At 40.2% G+C, this 18,648-nt stretch overlaps 1 protein-coding gene across 2 annotated transcripts in view; it reads left to right on the top strand.

Annotated features, from left to right (window-relative positions):
• The window catches only part of GCLC (glutamate-cysteine ligase catalytic subunit), a 47,665-nt gene extending 31,113 nt beyond the window's left edge, over positions 1-16,552 (top strand). The window contains exons 7-16 of one of the 2 annotated variants that reach the window (XM_025890549.2): positions 2,886-2,960; positions 3,424-3,540; positions 4,600-4,738; positions 5,193-5,305; positions 5,776-5,868; positions 6,160-6,264; positions 13,670-13,751; positions 13,836-13,939; positions 14,016-14,136; positions 15,411-16,552. In XM_025890549.2, coding sequence (XP_025746334.1) covers positions 2,886-2,960; positions 3,424-3,540; positions 4,600-4,738; positions 5,193-5,305; positions 5,776-5,868; positions 6,160-6,264; positions 13,670-13,751; positions 13,836-13,939; positions 14,016-14,136; positions 15,411-15,622 — 1,161 coding nt within the window. In that variant the 3' untranslated portion in view covers positions 15,623-16,552. The remainder of the gene's footprint in view (positions 1-2,885; positions 2,961-3,423; positions 3,541-4,599; positions 4,739-5,192; positions 5,306-5,775; positions 5,869-6,159; positions 6,265-13,669; positions 13,752-13,835; positions 13,940-14,015; positions 14,137-15,410) is intronic. The other variant, XM_025890550.2, reaches the window with a different exon arrangement.
• The last annotated feature ends 2,096 nt before the right edge of the window (positions 16,553-18,648 follow it).

The following is an 18,648-nucleotide window of genomic DNA, read 5'->3' as shown; positions in this document are numbered from 1 at the left end:
AGACCTTTTACCTGCATATCTGCTTTTCTATCTTAATTACAAATGTTTTTAAAGGGAACCATTAAGGTCTAGAACTTACAGTGCATGGCTTTAAAATTGTATCAGTGCAATTGGAGTACTGATTGCCTTTTCTCGGTTTAATATTAAACCAGAGTGCCCGGCCAGGGACAGCACAGTTACTTCATTCCAAAGGGATGGTCTTTTCTCTTGAAATACCATACAAATAAATGTGTTCTAACATTTTTATTACCTGTAGATGCAATTGTCCATCCAAATTTACGCTTTGTCATGGGTTTAGGATGAAGTTTTCTTTTTGTTGATAGCACGGCCAAGACCCTACTTTGAATACTCCACTTAAAAAATTATTAGCATGAGGAAGAATGAAGGGGAGTAAGTCAGAGGGGGAGACGAACCATGAGAGACGATGGACTCTTGAGAAACAAACTGAGGGTTCTAGAGGGGAGGGGGGTGGGGGGGATGGGTTAGCCTGGTGATGGGTATTAAAGAGGGCACATTCTGCGTGGAGCACTGGGTGTTATGCACAAACAATGAATCATGGAACACTACATCAAAAGCTAATGATGTAATGTATGGTGATTAACATAACAATAAAAATTTTTAAAAAATTACTAGCATGAATCACATAAAGTTCATGGGAAATGAGATGAATTCCACACATCACCACAGAAAACACCCTGCTTTGTGTCTCTCAAGTGGAAAACTAGAAGCTGCTCGTTAAAATAAAGCAGAAAATGTTTTAAAGTAATTTTTTAAGGTTAATGGAAGACTTTAACTGTACAAAACAGAAAGTCACATAATCACACTCAAATGCTTGACTCTTGGGGAGTTTTCCAGGAATCATTTAATAAGTTCATGCATGTTGTAATAGGTATTTCCCCCTCTAAGAAAAATCAGGTGGCTTCAAAAATGGGTTCTAGGTAAATTTTAGAGTAGACATTTAGTCTTCTAACATCTATTTTTCATACTTCCTCTTTTATTCCCCTCTGTTTCCTAGTGACACTGCTTCTCTTATGAGATACTTTAAAGGGACACCAGAAGCCAAAACTGTTCATACTTTTGAAGGCATAAGAACTGTCCCCCTCCCCCGCAGCCATTAACCACAGTCATGTCCTGTTTGATTTGGAGATATATTAGCTCTAGAGTGCTGAAGCCAGTTACTAAATATATGTAGAATAACTAAGTCACTTCACTGTTGTAACTTAACTGTGGAATTCCAGGTGCGAATTTTCTTAAGCGTACTTTTTTCCAGGATTTGCCTGTGAATTGTCTGGTAAATACTAGGTTATCTAAGAGAAGCCAGTCTGTCCCAGCAGAGAAGCGTGTAAATACTTGGCTTACTGTCTCCCGTTTCCTCACTTGACATTTTATCCTTAGACTTGCACAAGCTGATTTCTGAGTTCCCATCTCTTTGCAGAAACTGCCCTTGTTTTGGTGAAGAGTGACCCAGTTGCCAGCCCTGCTTAGTCTCTTCCTTTAACCTTTGATACTCTTATTCCTTGAGGTCTAGGACACAGCTCTTCTCTATGTTGTATTAATTTGTAATGGCTGGTTAATTGCCAGGACATTTTAATTAAAATATAGCATTGAATCATTAACAGAAATTATAGCAAGTTGTCTAAATAATTATTTTTCTGTAGTTACCACACTGACATGAATATATTCTCCAGGTAGACGGTGAATCTCCTAACAGAAGTTCTTTGTTAAAAAAGCAAAATTGAGACCTGGCTAAAACTGGGAAATAACAGGTTGGGATTATAACAATAAACATATTCACTTTGCTACTCTTTCAAGGATTAAGCCCTTAAATTATTTCCTGCACCAACACTAAATTCAAAATATCATTATTAGGTAACAAAGGACAGGAAAACTTCCCCATTTGCAGTTAATACGGATATGCTAACACAACCAGGATTTGTGTTCCTAGTCCCTTCCACTGCTCACCACCCCAAGGCAGGCAGGATTTTTTTGGTTTCTTTTGGGTAACTGTTTCTAGAACATTTGTACTAATGAATGATACAATTTTTTTTTCTCTGCCTAACTCTGAAATGTTCTACTTACCCCTCTTCTGCAGGCTTCCTGGGTGATCCTGCCCATCTTCAGAACATTATCTGAGCTTCCTCCCTAAATACTTCTCCACCCCAGACTTGTCTTCTGGGCATTAGCCCTGGAGACCCAGCCACTTAAAGGGTTTCTTTACCTGCTCCTTTCCTTCATATGCCCATTGTGTCTTGGTGCCTCTGCTCACTGTCTGTCCCAGGAACACCCAAGCCAGAACCGAAGTCACACCTTCATTCTCTCTACCCACCCTGGCTCCCAGCGGCCACTGCTTTGACTCCGGTGTGCCTCCACCTGCAGCCCTCCTTGGTTATGGCCTTGTCGGCTGCAGTATTTTAACTGCTCTCCCTTCCTCCAGTCTCGCTGTGTCCCAGGCTATTCCTTGTACTTGCCACCAGTGAGCTTTGAAATCCATTATAAGCCTCTCTGTCCTTTTGTACCAAAATTTCTCTAACCCTTGAGCTAACTGAAGTGCTTGGAATGCTGTTGAGGGAAATAAGTCACAGCAATGCCTTGCTGAATTTGCTGTTTACCTAGTGTTTTCCTTTCCTTTCCTGACATTTTAATCTTATTTAACTTAGGAAATGGTTATTTATATTAGTTGTGAACATGATCAAACCATTGTTTGGCAAAATTCATCCAAGGCAACTTTTAAACAAAACTGCTGTGTTAATAAGTGTTGTTAGTTGTGGGGTGACCGTTGCACACCATGCCCTCTGTCTTCCCTGGCCATCCTCCTTCTCAGACTCGACTCCTTGGGGAGGATGTTGATGATTCATCATTGTTAATAACCTGTAATTTTTAAACAGGTAACGTTCCAAGCCTGCAGCATATCTGAGGCCAGATACCTGTATGATCAGTTGGCCACTATCTGTCCAATTGTCGTAAGTAGAAACGACATCTTACTTAAATAAGACTTCTTTGTAGAGAGAGTGCTTGTGCAACATTTGCTGACTCTGTGCCATTTAAGTCCAGTTAAGACTTTATTCAGAAATGAACTAACATAAATAGTTTGCATTTAGAGCTAATGGACTAAGACTCCAAGCTGTAGAAGTTTACTATTGCTAGTAAGACATCTGTGTGTTAAAGTGTCAAGTTTGAGTGTAGCCGCTTCCCCTCTCCCGTCCTTCACATTCAGCGTGACAGAGGGGATGATTAAATGAATCCCATCCAAGGATTTGAGTCCCTTTTGGTCTCTTTCACTATGAAAAAGCAAGCACAGAGGAGTAGAGCTCCATAGGGCTCAACTAAACTGATTCTTCTAGACCAGAGATAACTGCATGGTGCTTTTCTCAGCATGTAAGTGACACTTTGAACCTGCAGGTGCTGACTCTTGTTTGTTTTTAGATGGCTTTGAGCGCTGCATCTCCTTTTTACCGAGGCTATGTGTCTGACATTGATTGTCGCTGGGGAGTGATTTCTGCATCTGTAGATGATAGAACTCGGGAGGAGAGAGGACTGGAGGTGGGAGTGATTTTCCTTAATAGCCTTTTTTTTTTTTAAAAATCAAGCAGGTAAAATGGGGTTATTGTAACTACTTATGATGTTGAAGTCTCCCTTAAATTTTTATCTTGAGTGGTTTAGTCACAAGTGGGAAGAAATTCACAGGTTATAAACTTGTCTTTGATGTCATAGTGTTTGTTTTGGGGTGAATATACAGGAAACATGATTTGGTTGGGGTAAGGAGTTTTCATCACTTTTTGAAATCTGGATTTGTTTCCTCCTCTTGTAAAACTTAGTGATGCTTTTTTTTCCCCTATATTTTGGAACTAAGTGCTGATGGGCTGTTGTTACCAAAAGGCTTTTTGACATTACATGAGTGCTTTGTATATGAGCTTTCTGCTGTGGAATCTGTGGTCAAAGATTATTTTGCCCCATATAAAGGGTTAGATTTGCCTAATAAGGGTAGGTTAGTGCCTCTTGTTGGCATGTTGAACTGTGACTGTGTACCTCTCCAACCTGGAGTGTACATCAAAACCGCCTAAAGATCTTTAAAAATAGACACCCAGGCCCATTTTAGATCTAATAAACAAGTATCTCCAGAACTGGGACCTGGACACGGTTTTTAAATGAGCCTCTGATGTTCTCAACCAGGGCTGCACTGGTCTGCTCTGGTCTTCATGTGAGTGTTCGTAAATTGTTGAACATGTTGCCTTAGTAGAATAAAAATAAAACTTTAAGGGAGAAATGATTTTAATAGCTCTGTTTTACGTTAATAGGTTTGCTTTCAACCTTGGCATATATTTTCCTAGCTTAATAAGAATGAAGGCGATCTGCTTTAAAAAAAAAAAAAAAAAAGTATACTTAAATCATATCAGAGAGCAGCTACTCAAGTTACTTCCAGATTTTTAAAAAACAATTTTCCCTGATAACTTCTCAGGATTAACTTTTTTTCAGGTTGTATATTTGTATATAATTATTACATATAAAACATAAAAGCATTTAAGTAGAACTATTTGAGGCATTAGTTTATTTCCAGAGCATTTTATATGACATTCATTAGTATTTTTCTTTCAATTTTAGCCACTGAAGAACAATAACTATAGGATCAGTAAGTCCCGATACGATTCGATAGACAGTTACTTATCTGAGTGCGGTGAGAAATACAATGACATCGACTTGACGATAGATAAAGAAATCTACGAACAACTGTTGCAGGAAGGTGAGCAGCCACTCCTTTTCTCTAGATTTGATTGTACACTTTTAGTTATTCAAAGCTCTTTAGAACTTGTTGCTGACTTCTGGTCTGGTTTCTATTTTTAGTGTGAAGTCTCTTAACTTTTCTTATGAGGCTGCTTGTTCCTAAAGTTTCAAGTTCCAAATACTTGTGAGATCTTCTTGACTTTTAGCAAAGGAACTTACTTTGGAGGTCTGTATCTAGGTCCACACCAGTGCCCCACCAGGCATTGTGTAAGTAGCAAAGAAAACTCTGGCACTTCCTCAGGGTCTGTAGGATAAAACCCTGGGCGACATGCAGATACTGAACAAACCAGCCACTTCCTAAGCTTCTAGATGCCCTGTCTTCAAACTTGCTGAGCTGTCCTGTCGTCTTACTGTACTTAGACACAATGGAGCCTGTGGCTTTGACGGGAGTCTGGTGTAACCTCTCTTGACAGGCATTGATCATCTCCTGGCCCAGCATGTTGCTCATCTCTTCATTAGAGACCCACTGACTCTGTTCGAAGAGAAAATACACTTGGATGATGCCAATGAATCTGACCATTTTGAGGTATCACCTCTGTTTTAAATGCATTGCACTTCACTAACCAAGATGGAGCCCATTTTCTGTACCTGTGAGCAGTTAGTTATAGGAGAAATCTGATGCCTTTCACTGTCTAGTGCAATAAAGAATTAAGAAATTTTAGATGGGTTTAAAGTACCCTTTATGATTCTGACAAGTTATATCTGATTCTGTATTTTCTCTTGATTGCAGATAGGTGAAAAAGTCAAACTTGCTGCGTAAAAAAAATGGCATCAGTTATTTCTGTGCTGCTAACATATCACCCAACTTTTGTTAAACACTTTGTTTTCCTAGTAGGTCACACACCAAGGAAATACTACACTGTACCTTTTTGTATTTGTAAGTTAGAGTATTTGGTATCAGCAATGAATAATTTTCCCTTATTAAATATCAAACCATCTTAATATTTTCCTGGACATGTGGAAAGTTGGTTTTATTTTCTGCTTTTTTTATTATAGAATATTCAGTCCACAAATTGGCAGACAATGAGATTTAAACCCCCTCCTCCAAACTCAGATATTGGATGGAGAGTAGAATTCCGACCCATGGAGGTAAGATGCACATCAGCAGGAAGTGATTGGATCATACCTGTCCTCTGTCCATTACCCTTCTAATGCTCTTCTCAGAGGCTCTTCAAATACAAATCAAATCTATGCATGATAAAAGCAGGTCCAAAACCTAAACCTTGACTTCTGAGAATAGCTTGTGGACAGAGGGCTTCCAAGCCCCACGTGGTGAAGTAGGAGCTGGTTTGGGCATGACATGATCTGAGGAGGGGCCTGTCGGGGAAGAGCATGTTTGTGTCGTTGGTCCATAACTTCTCTGGGCTCCTGCTTGTCTAGGTTCAGTTAACAGACTTTGAGAACTCTGCATATGTGGTGTTTGTGGTGCTGCTTACCAGAGTGATCCTTTCATACAAACTGGATTTTCTCATTCCACTATCAAAGGTAAGAATGTGTTTCGGTATAGTGATGGGTTTGGGTATCTACAGATTATTATCTGTTGCTTATTTATGTATGATATTTATTTTAGATCTGACCTGATTGAGAATTTAGAATAAAATGGCTTCTCCCCTACCCTATTCTTTTTCCTTTTAAACCAAAGCTTATGCTGTAGATTTTGGTACTGCGTTAGTAGAGATTCCTGGAAAACAAAAAGTGCTAACAGTAGCTCCTTAGCCTGTTTGAAAGAGATTTAGGGTTGTTTTTGTTGTTGTTTGTTGTTGTTTTTTTAAAGATTTTATTTATTTATTAGAGAGAGACAGCGAAAGAGGGAACACAAGCAGGGGGAATGGGAGAGGGAGAAGCAGGCTCCCCGCTGCGCAGGGAGCCCAATGTGGGGCTCAATCCCAGGACCCTGAGATCATGACCTGAGCCGAGGGCAGACGCTTAACGACTGAGCCACCCAGGTGCTCCTTAGGGTTGCTTTTGAATAACTACTTTATTTCTAGAAGCTTTCAATTTAGGATGATGGTTGGAGAGAATCCACAAATTGATTTCATCCTCCCCCAAATGCCATTTTGGTTATGATACTAAAATAGGAGAGGGGCAAGTGTAACTGCTGGGATGTAGGGAAAGGTCACCTCAGTGGAACCAAACTGGAGATGTTTCTGGAGAAGGTAGATTGGACTATCAGAAAAACAACTACTAGTTCATCAGCTCCAGCCCAATAAAAACTCAAAATGGAGCTCTCTGGAAGCAGTTTCCCAGCAGAGCCTTGGAACAATTCCACACTGTGAGGCAGCAGCTAACTAACTGGAGACCTTTGTTTCCAGGGCCAGCGGGTCCCTGGGCACAGCAAGTGGCTGGGAAAGGTTGCTGGGCTGAGTGAAGGGTCTGCTGAGGATTTAGTGCCAAAGAAAGGAGAGGTAGAGCAGCCCTGTCAGAGCAAGCACAGAAGGAAAAAAGAAATGCCTAGCTCAGCCTCTGTCCCACCTCACTCCCTACTGTCTCCATGAGGGGGATCTCCAGCCTGTACCTGTCCCACCTGCACACCCTGATGGAAGTTTGGCCGTCAGCCTGTCTCTGCCTGCTCTTAACACCCAGGCCAAAAGTAACCCATAGGATTCTATGGGCCATTTGCCCATACAGGTATACCTGCTAGGGGGATCAGCCCCTGTAAGGAAGAGTCCCTGGAAGTTCCCCATCTACGCCTATGTTAACAAATATGAATAGATGTCTGAAAGTCAGTGGAAAATGGATAACTTTTAATGCCTTAAAGGAAGGGCCCAGTTGGGCTTACAGAATGCATTCCCCTCAGTGAAATATAGTTAATTCAAGCAACTGGAAAGAATTCTTAAATTCTAACTAGTGCCCTTGAAAAAATTCTCGAGAAAATAACCAAGCGCTATGGAGGAGAGGGCATTTGGTGAAGAGTTCTTAGAAGAAGCTACCCTTTTAAAACTCAGTATATTCACCAGTTAGAGCCAATGATGTTAAAGGTCCAAGTTAATAATTTAGGAACCAAATTGAGATTTATCTCAGGATGACAAGAAAATGGAAATCATGGAAAAACTGAAACATGGATAATTACTCTGGAAATTTCAATGTTTACAATCATTTAGCAGAGAATGATCTATATAAAAAAAATGAGAGATCCAGTAATACGAGAAATAGAATTTTCCCTGAGAGTCCATAAAGGATGGGACAGAAATATTTAAAGAACCCAAATCTAGGAATTTCTGAATCCTAAAGAGGAAAATCAGCCATCTGAATGGGAGAGAAAATTCAGATCAGATAATTCCAAGAGGAAAAAAAATGAGTTGATATCCCTCCTCATCTCCAACATTAAATGCCGAGATGGAGAAAAGTCTACAGAATCCTGAGGGGTAAGGAAAACAGAATTGTCTTCCCAAACTGGAAATTCCAGGTGATTCCATCAAAACTTAATAGATTATTAGTGCTAATAGTATGCCAGAACTCTTACCTACCAAGGGGATAGTGGAAGGAGATGTATGGTAGACTAAGAGTATAGAAATAAGAATTTTTACTTCTAACCTGCTAGTTAAAAGGAGTGGGAAAAGAACAAAGAGAACCTTTTCAGTGCCACAAAAGTTGGGGGTGGGGGAAGGGAGTGGTATGATATAGCCCAGAGAACATAAAATGGTGAAAATAAGATGAAAACAAATGTGAATAAACTATCTTGTTAAAAAGCTAAAACAGATGATATAAAAGAGCAACATAATGGTGTAGGTGTTTGCATCCCTAAAACAAGACAAGAACTGGATAATGACCTTTTAAAGAGAGAGCAGAAATGACAAATTGATAACAGACAAAAGTGTGAGAATGAAGTATTAAATAGAGAAAACTGTTTTCTGTATTCTTCCAAGATAGTATTATTTTTGTTTTTACCTTAAAGTGTAGCCGACCTTTCTCAGAAGCACAAAAGAATTAAAGACACTGTAGTGTGGTGGCTCTGATGTGGCTGCATTGTGAGCATTAAATTCATAAATCACCTGTACTCCTTAACAGCTCTTTAACCTGAACAAGGTACTTAGCATCCCAATGCCTCTGTTTGCATGTGTAGAACTGGGGATAAGTGGGCTGTTACAAGAACATGTGGGATTCATGGAGGTAAATCACCCAGAGTGCCTTTCCTGTTACTCAGTACCTGCCAGGCTGTATAACCAAAGAAAGAGAAAGGCTATTGGGGAATTAAATGGCACGGTTAATAAGCTGGCTTTGTATAGTCGTTCCCACAAATCTCCTACCACAGCACGTTTTTCCAAGTGCCCTAAGGAAGATTTTCTTCACCTCTCAAAAGTAAACACCATGCAGGATGCATTCCCACCAAAATTCAACAAAAAGATGTTCAAGAGAAATTTAACTGTTGGAAATCTAAAATTGCTTTCCTTGTAGGTATTAAATGAACTCAAACTAGGATGCTGGCAAAGCTAGTCTCTAAAGGCAAAATCATAGCTTTAAATACTTAAGAGATTTAAAGTAAACCTTAGCAGTCAAACTGAGAATCTAAAGTGCAGTAGTAAAGTATACTTCTAAAGAGAAATTCATAAAAGCAAAAATTAAAACAGTGATCTTTAGGAACTTTTGTCAAGAGTAAGAAAAAAATAGCAGAAATGAAAACTTGTTCATAGCCATGATGGATTATACTGTTATTTGGATATGTTCGTAGAAGTGTCTATAGATTATTCAGGAGGTCATGTGTCTCTTAAAAAAAAAAAACCATAACAATAGAAATTGAGTATGGGAGACAGGCTCAGTAATCAAATACTTGGCACCATCCATCCTAGTTCAGCATGACCCTTTAGCTTATGTATGTTAAGATTCTCCTAAATTTCATTATGGGAAATAAGAGACTAAAAAGTGTTACAAGCTCTACGTCAAGGGTCTTAAAAAGTCACTGGAAAAATAGAGAATTCACAATCAAGAGTTTTTTGTACATGGAGACTAATGAAAATAAAAACAGTGGTCCAAATTTGGGAGACAGAGTATTACAGTGATACAAGCCTACCACAAGAAACAAGAAAAATTCCAAAGAGCCTTACGCCTAAAGGGACTAGAGAAAGGAGAACAAAGCCCAAGATTAAGAGGAAGGAAATACAGCTCAGAACAAATAAATGAAATAGACACTAAAAAAATAGACAAGATCAATGGAACCAAGAGCTGGTTCTTTGAAAAGATAAATGAAATTGAAACACCTTTAGATTCCTCAAGTAAAGGAGAATACAGGTAAAATCAGAGATGAAAGAAAAGTAACAGCTGACACCACAGAAATACAAAGGATTATAAGAGACTACTACAGAAAATTATATGCCAACAGATTGGACAAATAAGAAGAAATGGATAAATTCCTAGAAATAGTATATTCCAAAACTGAATCCAGAAGAAATAGAAAATCTGAACAGACCAAATACTAGTAATGAAGATGAACTGATAATCCAAAAACTCAAAAGTCCAGATGGATTTACAGGTGAATTCTACCAAACATTTAAAGAAGAGTTAATACCTATTTCCCTCAAACTGTTGCAAAAAAATAGAAGAGGAAGAAGAGCTTACAAATACATTCTATGAGGCCAGCATTACCCTATTACCAAAATCAGATGAAGATGTATAGGTGAATATCTTTGAACAGAGATGCAAAATCCTCAATAAGATATTAGAAAACCATATTCAACAACACATTAAAAGGATTATTCACCATGATCAAGTGAGATTTATTCTGGGGATGCAAGGATTGTTCAGTAGTTGCAAATCTGTCAATGTGGTACACCACATTAATGGAGTGGAAGATAAAAATCATTATTTCAGTGGATGCAAAAAAAAAAAATGGCAAAATTCAACATCCATTCATGAATACTCCCAACAAAGTGGGTTTAGAGGGAACATAACTTAATAAAGGCCATATGTGAAAAACCCACGGCTAACATACTCAATGGTGAAAACTGAGAGCTTTTCCTCTAAGATCAGGAACAAGACAAGGATATCTATTCTTACCACTTTTATTCAGCATAGGACTGGAAGTCATCTTCGTCCCAGCAATCTGACAAGAAAAAGAAATAAAAGGCATCCAAATTGGTAAGAAGTTAAACTCATTTGCAGATGACATGATACTGTATAGGAAACTCTAAAGACTACACCAAAAAAACTCTTGAGGTAATAAATGAATCAGTAAAGCTATAGGATATAAAATTCACAGAAATCTGTTGCATTTCTATACACAATAACAAAGCAGAAAGTAAAATTTATATACAATTAAGCAAAAAAGAAAATACCTAGAAATAAACTTAACCAAGGAGTGAAAAACCTGTACTCTGAAAACTATAAAACAATGATGAAAGAAACTGGAGGTGACATTAACAAATGGAAAGACATACCATGCTTATGGACTGGAAAAATATTGTTAAAATGTCCCTACTAAAACAATCTGCAGATTCAGTGCAATTCCTATCAAAATACCAATAGTATTTTTCATAGAATAATCCTAAAATTTGTTTGGAACAACAACAAAAAAAACCTTCCCCCAAATAGCCAAAGCAATCTTGAGAAAGAACAAACAAAGCTAGGGGTATCACAGTCTGAGATTTCAAGATAGACTACAAAGCTGTTATAGTTGAAACAGTAAGGTACTGGCCCAAAGGTAGACACATAGGTCAGTGGAACAGAATAGAAAGCCCCAGAATAAACCCACTCTTATGTGGTCAGTCTGTGACAAAGGAGGCAAGAATATACAATGGGAAAAAGACAGTCTCTTCAATAAATAGTACTGGGAAAACTGGACAGCAACATGCAAAAGAATGAAACTGAACCACTTTCTTAAACCAGATATAAAAATAAACTCAAGATGGATTGAAGGCCTAAATGTGAGACCTAAAACCATAAAACTCATAGAAGAAAACATAAGCAGTAATCTTTGACACGTACCTTAGCAATATTTTTCTAGATACATCTCCTCTGGCAAGGGAAATGAGCAAAAATCTGTAACCACATCAAACTAAAAAGCTTTTGCACAGAAAAGGAAACAATCAGCAAAACAAAAAGGCAGCATGCTGAATAGAAGATACCTGCAAATGTTATATCTGTTAATATGCAGAATATATATATATATAAAAATTTCAACATGCACACACACAAAACAAAATCCGATTAAAAAATGGACAGAGGGCTTGAATACACATTTTTCCAAAGAAGACCTGCAAATGGCCAGCAGACATATGAAAAGTTGTTCATCACTCACTGTCAGGGATGTGCACATCGAAACCACAATGAGATATCATCTTACACCTGTCAAAATGGCTAGAATCAAAAAGACAAGATATAGCAATGTTGGTGAGGATGAGGAGAAAAAGAAACCCTTTGTTGCACTTTGGTGGGAATGTAAGTTAGCGGAGCTACTGTGGAAAACCATATATATGAAGGTTCCTCAAAAAAATAGAATTGCAATATGATTTAGTAATTCCACTACTGGGTATTACCCGAAGAAAATGAAAATATTAATTCAAAAAGATAAACACCCCATTATGTTTATTGCAGCATTATTTACAATAGCCAAGATATGGAAGCGATCCAAGTGTCCATCAATAGATGGAGAAAAAAGATGTGGTTATATGTACAATGGAATAGTACTCAGCTGTAAAAAAGAATGAGATGTTGCCATTTGCGACAGCACGGATGGACCCTAAAGAGTATTATTCTAAGTCAGAGAAAGACCAATTCCTTGTGATTTCACTTCTACGTAGAATCAAAAAAAATGAACAAAAAAAGCAGAATCAGACCCTTAAATACAGAGAACAAACTGATGGTTGCCAGAGGGGAGGGAGTCGGGGAGTGAGCAAAATGGGGAAGGGCAGCAGGTGGTACGGGCTTCCAGTTATCAAGGACTAAGTCCCAGGAAGGAAAGCGAAAGTGTAAGGACAGGGAATATAGTCATTGGTACTTCAGTAGCATTGTATGGTGACAGATGGGAGCTTCACTTGTTGCAAGCACAGCATAATGGATTCAGTTGTTGAATCACTATTTTGTACACCAGAAATGAAGCTTTGATATAAAATAGATACAGATAGCCGGGACCCACAATCGCAGGCTCTGATTCAACTGGTCTGGTGTGTGGCCTGGGCATACCACATGATCCAGTAGTCTTACTGCTGAGTGTATTTTTTTTTCTTTTTTTTAAGTAGGCTCCATGCCCATCATAGAGCCCAGTGTTGGGCTTGAACTCAAGACCCTGAGATCAAGACCTGAGCTGAGATCAAGAGTCTGATGCTTAGCCAGCTGAGCCACCCAGGCACTCCTGGGTATATATATATTTTTTAAAAAGTTTTTTGAGCTCATGTATAGTTGCTGTGGCCAGAACTACCAGATGGACCCTCTGTTCTTGGAGGGCTAACCTTATTCCATATCTGACAACCTGTCGATTCTTTTCCTCTCCTCACCACAGTGAGGCAGCAAATCCCCCGTGGTAGGGAGGGCACAGCACTGAACCAGAAGTTCTCTCTGGGTTCTCTGCCTTTGGTTAGCCTGGCATCTTGGGTGAGTCACTGTGCTGTGGGAAGAGAACCAACCCCTTGCCCTCCAGGGATTTCCTACTAGGCTCAGTCACAAAGCACTCCAAAGGTGTTTTGGAGTACAGGCAGCCCATGTGAATAAAAGTTTTTGTTGGTTTTTTAAAGTAAACTTAGAATGCCCCCGTTCTTATTAAAAAGCACATGCCAATCTGTAGTTGGAGGACACAGGCCGCACATAAAAGTGAAAAGTCTGTTCCTCCAACAGAAAGCGTTGAAGGGGAAAGTAGAATTCTTGTGGGGTAAGTCTTAATTGCAAAAGTGAGGAAGGCACCACAACTTCTATGTTGGATCGAGAATGTTCTGACGTAGCCATGATTGTTTTTCTCCCTTAGGTTGATGAAAACATGAAAGTTGCACAGAAACGCGACGCTGTCTTGCAGGGAATGTTTTATTTCAGGAAAGATATTTGCAAAGGTATTATATTCTCTTGGATTTCTAGGGCCACTTACTTTAGGCTACAGCATGCTGCTCAAGCGCCTCTGTCCTGTCCTCTGGCAGGTGGCACCGCCATGGTGGACGGCTACAGCAAGGCCCAGAACAGCACGGACCAGGCAGTGGAGGAGTACACCCTGATGAGCATAGACACCATCATCAATGGGAAGGTAGGGGCTCTGCTCCGCGCCCCTCACCGCCTCCACCCGTGGCCAGAGCACTAATGGCGTGCCCTGCTTTTCGCAGGAAGCTGTGTTTCCTGGGCTGATCCCGATTCTGAACTCTTACCTCGAAAACATGGAAGTGGACGTGGACACCAGATGCAGTATTCTGAACTACCTAAAGCTAATTAAGAAGAGAGCATCTGGTATGGCAGCCTTTGCTTTTTCTTTCTTGTTTTAAATCTTAATGTAGGCAGAACCTTTACAGTCTTACAACCTTCAGTTTCTTAACGTAGTCTTTTCAAGTATACTGTATTTTATCAGTGCATTCTTTTTCACACCTGATGTCTCTGCAGTGGGATACACCTTATAATCGCTGACCATCTACTTAGCAGTGCTTTTTCTCGTGCCAGCTCATAAAGCAGTGCATCTTTAAGTCCATAGCATCTTAGACAATGAACTGGAGTATCTAGATTGCCTGTTAGTCATTTATGGGTAGCTGTGTTTGTTGTACATCATCACGGGCTCTCTCTCTAGGGCTAAGTAACTCTAGGTTACAGGAGCGACAGCTAGGACGTCTGGTTCTTCAGCTGCTTCTCATCCAGTGAGTGCCCCAAAACCCCTCTTGTTTTGCTTTGAGATCACACTGATGGTTCCTAACAAGGGCCTGGCACAAGGGAGCAGGCAGCTGTAAGAGTAACAGTAATGGCGTCTGCCATTTCCCTTGAGACTTCCATGAACTTTCTGGAGTCACATAAGATATACCCTGAAACGGCATGTCTGCCAGTTCCTCCCTTCATTCTACTTAACTATTCCTTATTTTCTCCACCTCTTTGATCCAAGAGGGTTCTGGGAACTTCAGAACCTACAGTTCCTGAATCAGTAGCAGCTCCGGCCAAATGGTAGGACACGTGCTCTAGTACATATTAGCTCCTGGTTTTGGATTTCTTTCCAGTTTGGTTGAAGAATAATTGACATACATCATAGTATAAATGTAAGGCCTGCGGCATGATGGTTTGATTTACATATATTATGAAGCGATTACCACAGTAGGCTCAGTTAAGATCCTCTTCTTATGTAGACAGAAGAAAAGAAAAAGAAAACTTCTTGTGATGAGAACTCCTAGGGTCTACTCTCCTGCCAACTTCCACATCACACATCAGTGTTAGCTGTAGTCCTTGAGTACGTGACATCCTTAGTGGCTTCCTGTTCCTGAAGAGCTGGCAGTGCCCCTGTGTGGGTAACATCGAACCTTGGGATGTGTGTGCTAGTTGCCTACCTGCAACCTAAAATTCTTCCCCAAACACCCTGGAAAACCTTTTTCCCAGCCTCTGCCATGTGGGTACACCAGAAGGTCGTACTGATTTTTCTTTAGGATTGTGTTTATGCCGGTCACCAAATGTGAACTTACTGTAAAAAAAAAAAAAAAAAAAAGGCACTTCTATTAACTTATGTTGTCTTAATTCCCCCCCCTCCCCAGGAGAACTAATGACAGTTGCCAGGTGGATGAGAGAGTTTATCGCAAACCATCCTGACTACAAGCAAGACAGTGTGATAACTGATGAGATGAACTATAGCCTTATTTTAAAGTGTAACCAAATTGCAAATGAATTATGTGAATGCCCAGAGTTACTTGGACCAGCATTTAGGAAAGTAAAATACAGTGGAAGTAAAACTGACTCTTCCAACTAGACCTTCTGCCAAAGGAAAAACACATTACTATTTTATTGGAGAACTGACTGCAGTACTCCTCAGCCCCTGTGTGTGGGATGAAGACCAAATTCTAGAATGGCACCGTCTGTTGGGCCAGTCGGCCAGAGATGGGTTTAGAGGCTTTCTTTCAGTAGGTAAATCTAGAGTTTATACAGCATACATGTACATAGTAAAATATTTTTATGATTAACAACGTATTTTAATAACATTGTATCTAAAGTCCTTGTGAACCGGCTTGTACATTTTTCAATTCTTACTCTGGAATACCTACTGTCTGAGCAGTTTTGTAAATGTAATGTACTCATCACTGTACTATACCTGCATTCCAGAGTTTAAGATGTTTACTGTAAATTTTTGGGTTTTTTTTTTTAAAAAAAGACTTTACCTGGGACCTGATTCACTGAAATTTATCACTTCTCTTTAAAAACACTTGGTCTTGTTAATTTTCTTTGAGTCTTCTCCTTTGTTGTGTACTTAAAATCACTGTTGAATCCCTTGAAATGCTTCTAGGGTAACCTTGGGTTTCTGGCACCTTGTCTCTAATGTTTCTTTTGTAATTGGAATAGCTAACAGCTTGGTCACCCTGCCTCAAGCTTTCACCTCTAAATAAAATCCATTGAACTGAAGGCTGTTATAAAAGGTACTTCTTTGTTTAAATTTGCTGATTTAGGCATTAAATTTAAAGAGCAGTCTGTGGGAAGAAAGACTATTACTTTGAATTCACCTGTGGTGAACTGGGGGGTGATTTTTTTTATTAATTAAAAAAGGGGGCAGAATTATTTCTCTTCCTGCACATACCAGGAGTAATGTCAGAAATAGTACCAGCTCTTCTGTTATGGCCCCTGTTGGTTCTGATCGCTGCTACACACACACACACACACACACACACACACACACACACACTTCAATTTTCAAATCAAAAGCAGTTGTGCACACACACACACACACACACACACACACACACACACTTCAATTTTCAAATCAAAAGCAGTTGCTCAGGTCTTTGTTACTTTTTCTCTAGTTTCCGGTAAACATATTGACATTCTCCTAAAGACCATTCTAGATTTTACCTGGGGAATATTCCACATAATGCTTACCTTCTCTGTGAAAACCATGAATGAATCATGATGTGCACTAAGTTTTGTGAATCAGGACCCTACGTGTTTAATTGTAAATAATTTAAGTTTACATAATTGTTAGTGCTTTTTGTTGAGGTTTTTTTTTTCCCCAATTAGGTCCTAACTGCTTCTGAAATAACTATGTATAGCAGATTATGCAAACTTTTACAGGCATAAATATTTAAGTTGTAATGCTGATTTTAACAAACTGCGATAAAGCTGCTTCAGCTAAGCCTGTTTGTGTATAAATACTATGCTTTGTGCGATGTTTCATACATGTATTTTGAAGGATTTAAGAATGCCTGTTTTTCATTTGCAGTTTGCTTGTGTAAATCAGGTTGTAAAAAGGCAGATGAACTAAAAATGTTTGTGGTATGAGGAAATAAAAGAATGGAATTAGCATTCTGACAGCTTTCGGATGTGTGAGTTCCACAGCTAAATGGAGGGTGATGGGGATTGCTGTAATTAGCCCAGATCCTCCATGACTTTTTTTTTTTAAGATTTTATGAGAGAGCGTGAGTGTGAGTGCGTACAAGCAGGGGAGAGAGGGAGAAGCAGACTCCCCGCTGAGCAGGGAGCCCGACGCGGGGCTGGAACCCAGGACCCTGAGATCACGACCCAAGCCAAAGGCAGACGCTTAACCATCTGAGCCACCCAGGTGCCCCAATGACATTTCTTCGTTGCAATCCTCAGATGTTTTTAGAAAGAAGCCTGGTCTCAAAACAGGTGCCTCCTCTCCTTTAGGAGCTGTCCACCCCCAGGGGGAGGGGAGAGACCTGCTGGATGGAGGACAGGACCCCTGGCAGTGGATGTTTCTTTCACTCCAGGCTACTGCTCTGCTGAGTCAGTTGTCACAGGGGTAGTGCTGTGTGCACTGTAAGCTAGAGCCACGGGACTGTGAATCAGCAAGCCTGGCCAAGAGCTGTTGCCAACCGTGTGTTTGGATCAACATCCTCTCCTCCCCCTGAGCCCCTTATAACATGATGGTCAGTCCACTTTTCTTAGCTTGGACTTCTTTATCTGAATGATCCTAGGGCAGGACTTGTCAAACTAATCTGCATCCAGATCTGCTGGGATCTTAGTATTGTGCACATTCTGGCTCAGTGGGCCTGGGGTGGGGTCTGTTTTCCACTTCTAAAACACTCCCAGGAGATGCTGAGGCTGCTGCTCTGGGGGTCACTTTTGAGTAACAAGGACTTAGATCACGCTCTGTACCTCAGTTAGTCATTTTAAGTCTCAAATGACACTTGTCTTTAGTTCTAATGTATCTAGATTCTTCTCTTCCTGAAAACCAGACCACCACCTTTCCTGAGTTTTACCATCTGAGCCCAACAGAATTTGGGGTTTTAGGAACAGAACTGCACTCACTTTGCCTCCAGCCCTCCTGCCAGGACACCCCCTGTGTGAAGGGCTCTGGGATCCCTCCAGCCTGTGCCCTGCCTGGGCTGCATCCACCCACCAAAATGCCTCCTGAGAGGAACATGTGGAGCTACCCCAGCTTGCACCCACTTCAGCTATCCTGTTGGGAACACTCTGTACAGACAGCCCTGAAACTGCCCAACCTATGCCCACTTCAGCTCCGGGCATACTACCAGGGCAGACCCAACATAGAATGTCCTGGGACGCCCCCCCCACCCCCCGCCAAATCTTGCCAGCCACAATTCCTGCCATCCACACCCCCAGCCAGCCAGTCACCAAGCACACACAATCTACACAGGAGACAACCATGCACAAGACCATTCCTTCAAGTTTAGAAGTAGCTATTCCACCTAATTCACAGAAACACAAAAAGTCAAGCAAAATGAAACATAGGAGTATGCTCCAAATGAAAGGACGACAAAAATCTCAGAAAAAAATATAACCAATCTACTTGATAAGGAGTTCAAA

This window comes from Callorhinus ursinus, unplaced genomic scaffold (genome assembly GCF_003265705.2).
Source record: "Callorhinus ursinus isolate GAN/ISIS: 27379988/994484 unplaced genomic scaffold, GSC_fseal_2.0 scaffold22, whole genome shotgun sequence".
In the NCBI taxonomy this organism is placed as follows: Eukaryota; Metazoa; Chordata; class Mammalia; order Carnivora; family Otariidae; genus Callorhinus; species Callorhinus ursinus.
The sequence above is the reverse complement of the archived record's forward strand: the minus strand, read 5'-3'. Positions and strand labels throughout refer to the sequence as shown.